Source organism: Pyxicephalus adspersus, chromosome Z (genome assembly GCF_032062135.1).
Source record: "Pyxicephalus adspersus chromosome Z, UCB_Pads_2.0, whole genome shotgun sequence".
NCBI lineage: Eukaryota > Metazoa > Chordata > Amphibia > Anura > Pyxicephalidae > Pyxicephalus > Pyxicephalus adspersus.
In genome coordinates, this window is record NC_092871.1 from 74,276,410 (window position 1) to 74,282,409 (window position 6,000).

The 6,000-nt window shown below is 38.4% G+C and overlaps 1 protein-coding gene across 1 annotated transcript in view; it reads right to left on the minus strand.

Moving 5' to 3' along the window:
• Positions 1–5,602, minus strand: part of SRPK3 (SRSF protein kinase 3) — a 76,327-nt gene extending 70,725 nt beyond the window's left edge. The window contains exons 1-2 of the mRNA XM_072431939.1: positions 5,392–5,602; positions 4,570–4,690 (exon numbers count right to left, since the gene is read on the minus strand). Coding sequence (XP_072288040.1) covers positions 4,570–4,690; positions 5,392–5,407 — 137 coding nt within the window. The 5' untranslated portion in view covers positions 5,408–5,602. The remainder of the gene's footprint in view (positions 1–4,569; positions 4,691–5,391) is intronic.
• Positions 5,603–6,000: the final 398 nt, after the last annotated feature.

Here is a 6,000-nt window from a genome sequence, read left to right on the forward strand (position 1 = left end):
ATAATGGCCCAAGAATTCTTACTCTGGTGTGCCAGGTAAAACTCAACATGTAAAATACGATTTATAATTACATACACATTTGTGTCCAGACAGTATGTGCATTGGGAAGATGCCATATGTGCTTTATTATTTTTTTATGCATTTTATTCACCTTTATGTTTGAATGAATGTGTTTTTATTTCTTATTTACTTTATTTTTACTTTCACAAAAGGACTGAAATTTCATTTCAGGAAATGTTTCAATGACAATATAAAAACGTTTTGTTTGTCACATAAAACACATAAAATGTCTCACTTTTGTATTACAGATAATAAAGCTTTTGCAGAACCAAAAACACCATAGCTAAAAGTTGAAAATAGTTCTGGTGCCTAAAATTGAAATTGGTGTTGAAACATAGAATTTAGGCATGTGTATTGTAAATTGACTCCTGGAGTGCTTTCCATATTTGCTGCTGATCTGTGTAGTGGTATGGAGCAAAACCTTGTCTCTGTGTAGGATCTTCCAGTAGTGAAGAGTACTCTTTTTGTGCAGGATCATTGGTCTTGTATCCAACCCCCTTTCTCCAAGCAGCTTGTAGTTGGAGGACCTGCTGGCTTCCTCCCATAGCTATGTTCTCAACAAAATGGCAGTGCACAGTGGGAATATCACCTGTAACCAGTAATTGGGTTTGCAAAGGTATTTGGTATTTATTATATTCTTTGTAGCTATTGAAGAATGTATTTAAATTAATTTTTTTGGCCTAAAATCCAGTTAAATTTGTTAAACTTCATTTCGAAACCTAGATAGCAATGACTGAAAGAACAGTGTATCAAGATTATTCAGAATAACTCATTATTTAATCCAATATATACACAAAATGTACCTCACCGGCAAACACAATGACTGTCTCCTTCATACTACCTATTCTATATAGCTGCATTCTTTATGAAACCATGGGTCTGTCATTTCTAAAATGTGGTCCTTTTTTACAATGTTGAGCCATATACCTGTATATATGTATAAGTCCTACAGTATTGAAACTAAAACATCCTATTTGGCCCCAAGCTCTGAATGGGTCTGTGATGATTTCACAGCTCCCAGATAGATTGGAAGCAGTGTCAGAGTTATAAATACACAGCAGCTGCCAGCCTGTGGGGGTTGGGAACAAGTGTAAGAGTTCCAATGTGCAGATCCAGACCATCAGCAACCACTTCAGCAGACACCAGCTAGAAAAACACGTGCAGTCATGAATCCAAACTTAAACAGAGCAGCATCATGATCAAGGCCTACTCAGATTACAGCCTTTAAATAGGAACCCATTCATAGCAGTGAACTGCAGAAGCAAAGCATGGACTAGTGTGATATTGTGTCATTCTGAATGGCACCCCAGCAAATTATTTCTGTGTTGCAAACAACTGAAAGGTGCTTTCAGTGTTTGCAAGTACTACTGTGCACTGATAAAAATGCTGCAGAAGAGATATGTGATCTATTGTGGCATGTTATACAGCCCATTAAAAAAAAGCCTTTGTTAAAGCGGAACTAAAAACAAAAAAATGACATCTTCAATCTAGCAGGTCCCTCAATTACACTGGTTCTTCCAATGATCTGGTCCAGCGTTGTCCAAGGATTCCCCTTCATCCCGCCATCTTCGGGTCTTCTTTCTTCGTCACCAGATCTGATACTGTGCAGGTGCAAGATTTATGTAGCCGCTGTGAAGGGGAAAAAAATGAAAGCCAATCTCACTGCATATAAAAATGCCCCTTCTTTGCATGCCCAACATCAGGGCATGCACAGAACAAGCAGCCAGAGCCTTCCGGGATGTATGAAATAGGTATCCCAGGAAGCTCTGCGCTTCCATTAAAGCATACCTAAACTCAGAATTTTCACTTTACATAAAAGGGTAGACAACCCTTTTCTGTAAGGTAAAAATTCTGTTTGTTTTTTAGGGGAACACCCTTTTAAAAAAAAAAAAAGTACAGCACCACCCCCTAATTCTCGATCGCCTAGGCTATCGAGAATGAATGGAAGAGCAAAGCCTCTTGAGATACCGATATCACGCATCCCGGGAGGCTCTTGAGTGCTCCTTCGGAAGGAGTCCTTTTGGCAAAAGGGAAAAAAGTGCCAATCTCACGCATATGCAGTAAGATCATCCAAGTTTTTTTCCTTCTACGTCACCCGATCTCGCGTCCGTGTCCGGTGACGTAGGAAGAGGAACCTGGAAGAAGAGGAGAAGATGGCGGTGACCGGATTTTAAATGTACTCCTCAATAACCACAAAAAATATAAATCCACTTTGAATCTGCCTACTGCCTTATAAAACCAAGATACTACCTTGCAAAATTAGCAGTGACCTCATCAATGTGGAGGACATAGCCTGTGCAGAAAGCAGGGCTGTAGATGAGAGCCAATAGGCCTAATCATTATAGGCTGTCTGCAGGAAACTACAGAAGATGAGCAGAAACAAGAGCAATCACCGGTAAAAGAGAGAGAGCAGCAGTGGTTGGTATTTAATACAACATGCTCCTGCACAGCGGCAAAGTATTTATTTTGTAAATACATGGCTCTTATAGTTGCACAATATTTGTTTTGATATCCTGGAGTTCAGTGAAAAGGTCTCTTTTTGTTTGCTTCATTCATACATTCACTTTGTCCTTAGAAACCTGACTCCTAACCTATATCTCTGGGCAGCTGCCATCCCCATGCATGATGCTCATACTTTAGTAAGACCTTAGTAAGACCTTATGCCGCAATTCAGGAAGGTTAGGCCCATAGTAAAAGGGTTTTTGCTAGTTCAGGTAATAGGCATTCTTTGGTACTTGCTCTCACCCCATTTGAATAACTACAGACTAGTAACTAAAATGATCTGGTAGTTGCTTGCATATATGAATATATTTTTTTACTTGGCAAAGCCTTTTCAAGACTGGTAAAGTTTGAATATTATGGGAGAACCTGGGTGATCCAGAAAACCACAAATGGATATTTTAAAACCTATTTTCTGTTATTTGGCAAACGTTTTCATTCCTGGACCATATCTGTTCCAAGTTTGCAGGATAACCGAGGTTCTTTCAAGATAGTCTATAGTTTACAGTCTCAGAAAGCTTTTACAACTCAAGTCCAGTGTGTGGCACCCCTCAAAGCTAATGTTTTTCATTTTTAATTCAGTAAAGTCTCATATGGTATGATTTTATTTTTTTTTTACTTGAAGTTCCTTAAAATGTAGTTTCTTGGCTACTTCGTCTGTGCTGTTTGCTAGACAGAGTGTCCTGATAAGGTTAGTTAGGCCTGCTTTAGGAGCGTTCTACACTCTTGAAAATGTGCCTCTTACAAATGCCCTGATGTAGACCAGCCCGCTGGAATGCATGGGAATTTCAAAAATGGGCTTTTAAACACTCAAGTTAAACGCTAGGGCACCAGTTCATGTAAACTAGGCCATACACGGACTGTTCCTCAGCTTTTATATAGCTAAAAACCACTCTGTGAGATTTTTGGACACCCTAAAACCTTAAAAAGCCCACAATATAAATAGCAGAATCAATTATAGGTATTTGGATGTGTTTTTGCCCTACTCTGTCCCTTCCTCTGCTATGCAAAGGATAATGGCCTTGCTATCAATGTTTGAAAAAAACTGGATATATGCAAACATGTGCATTTTTACATGTATTAAAAATAGGCCCTACATATAATAATATATATTTTTTAAATGTCAAAAAAGCACTAACACTAACAAGAGCTTGTATGTGTTTGTATGTAGACATCTGGAAAAATACATACAGTGTATGTGTGTGTTGGCATTTTGTGTAATGTATGAAGGCATTTTCATGTTTTGATAGTGTTCATTGCCTTTTAATCACTTTACCTAAAAAAGTGAATAAAATGTGAAAGTGTGTGTAAAAATATGACCCATTAACATAAATGGTTATTTACCACAAGATTTATCCAGTGTTAAAACACTGGGAAAATGTCCATGTACACTAGGCTTTAGGTTGCACTAAACAGAGTAGTCTAATTGTGTTGTTTATTTTCTGCACAGTCATATTTAGACACACAGCACAACTGTTATAATACTAAAGTACAGGTGAATCTATGATAATGGCAGTTTTGAATACAATGGATTCAATTTATTAAGGTTCACCAGGACTAGAGAAGACAGACCATCATGGGAGAACCTGGGTGACCTAGCTAACCTTGAATGAATTTCTTAAAAATAATTTGCTCTTGGTTGGTATATGTTTTCAATCCGACACCAGATTCAATCTAGTTTTGCTGGATAAACCAGGTTCTCCAAAGAAAGTCTATCTTTTCCAGTAATGGAGAGGTTTAATAAATCAGGCCCAATGTCTATCTGAACAAATATTTGTATATTGTACAAGCTGAGCTTTATGGGTCCACCAAAATTAGAACTTTGTGTCACTAATAATGTAAACAGACCCCAGGTAGGTACTTGTATACAAGCTAATAGTGCAACAGCTACACATGCACTTGTACATAGAATACACATAGAATAGAATTACTTAAAATAATATAGGCATCCTAATTGTATCCCAAATAACAGCAAATTACCAAAATGCCAAATGATTAGTGACCACTCACCCAGGCTGACTGTCTATGCTGGGGCTGCGTGGTTCTGGAATCCCGAGTATCTCACTTTCAACAACCTTTTTTTGCCTTCTTTGCTTCTTCTTACTCTTCTTTCCTTGACTGTTGCCTGAAACTGGGAAGTAAAGTAGTAAACTAATACGTAAGACGGATCATATTTTGACCAATACATTCAATGTATGATGAACTTAAACATAAGGAATGCAAATAATTATATTCATGTACAATTAATCAAGAAAGCTTTTATAGTGATTCAATTCTACACAAATTAGTCAAATATCGTCTTCAACATATAGAAATCACCTCAGTATTTCAATAGTGTCAATCAATCCCTTGAGAAGAAAATATGCTAGTTTACAGGATACAGGAATGTATGATATATCATAATATGGCAACCAAAATCCTTTCCAACACACAATACAATTATTAAAAAGTCAAATACTTTATATAGCACATTTTACTCTGCGACCTAAACAGACAGCTAGCTGTGTTAAGCCAATATTAAATAAAGGCCTAAAGTACAATATTAACACATATATATTTATATATATGTTATATATAACAAGCACACTGCACAAGCACACTGTACAAGTGTGTTTTGATGATCCTGCATTATATAGAGGGTCAGCTACTGCAGGACCTGCATGCTTTTCTAGACTAGCAGTGTATAGTGTAGCAGAATTAACTCATCATCTTCTAAACTGCCAAGAGTCAAGTAAACAGAGGTATTCTACAAACGCACATACAAAATACAAATGCCAGCTATTTTAGGAAAATGAGATAGATTCCCACCCTACCAGGTCTCGAAGCGCTCACCTTTCTTGGAGCTCATGATAGAGTTGGAGAGGCAGTGTGGGGAAGAGGCGACATAATGAGACAGGAGAGATTAGGGGTCTAAAGGGAGGACGGAAAGAGACAGGCTTAGATGGGCGAAGAGACAGCTGACTGAGACAAGGATTTGATCACAGCCAGACGGACACACACAGGGAGGGATGAGACAGAAATATCAGAAGGGAAATGACAGCTGACAGCGAGAGCCCAGAAGAAGGGAGGGGAGGTGTATATCAGGAGAGAACGTCACGGCTTAGGGAGGGGACTGAATCGACATGGCAGAGCCCTCCCTGAATCATGCATTATTGCACACATGAAGACAGAGGCTAGAAGTACTACAGACACAAAATAATGTGGGCTAGAAATGCTTACAGGCTACATACAAAGAAGTAGACAGTGGCTAGGAAGAATTACAGACCCTATTTATTGGGGAGGGGGCAGGAGGGACCTACAGATTCCATACAATTAGATAGGTAGCAGCTAGTAAGACTTACAGACCCCATTCAATGAGCAATACAGGGGATAGTAAGACTTACAGACCCCATGCAATGAGCAATACAGGGGATAGTAAGACTTACAGACCCCATGCAATGA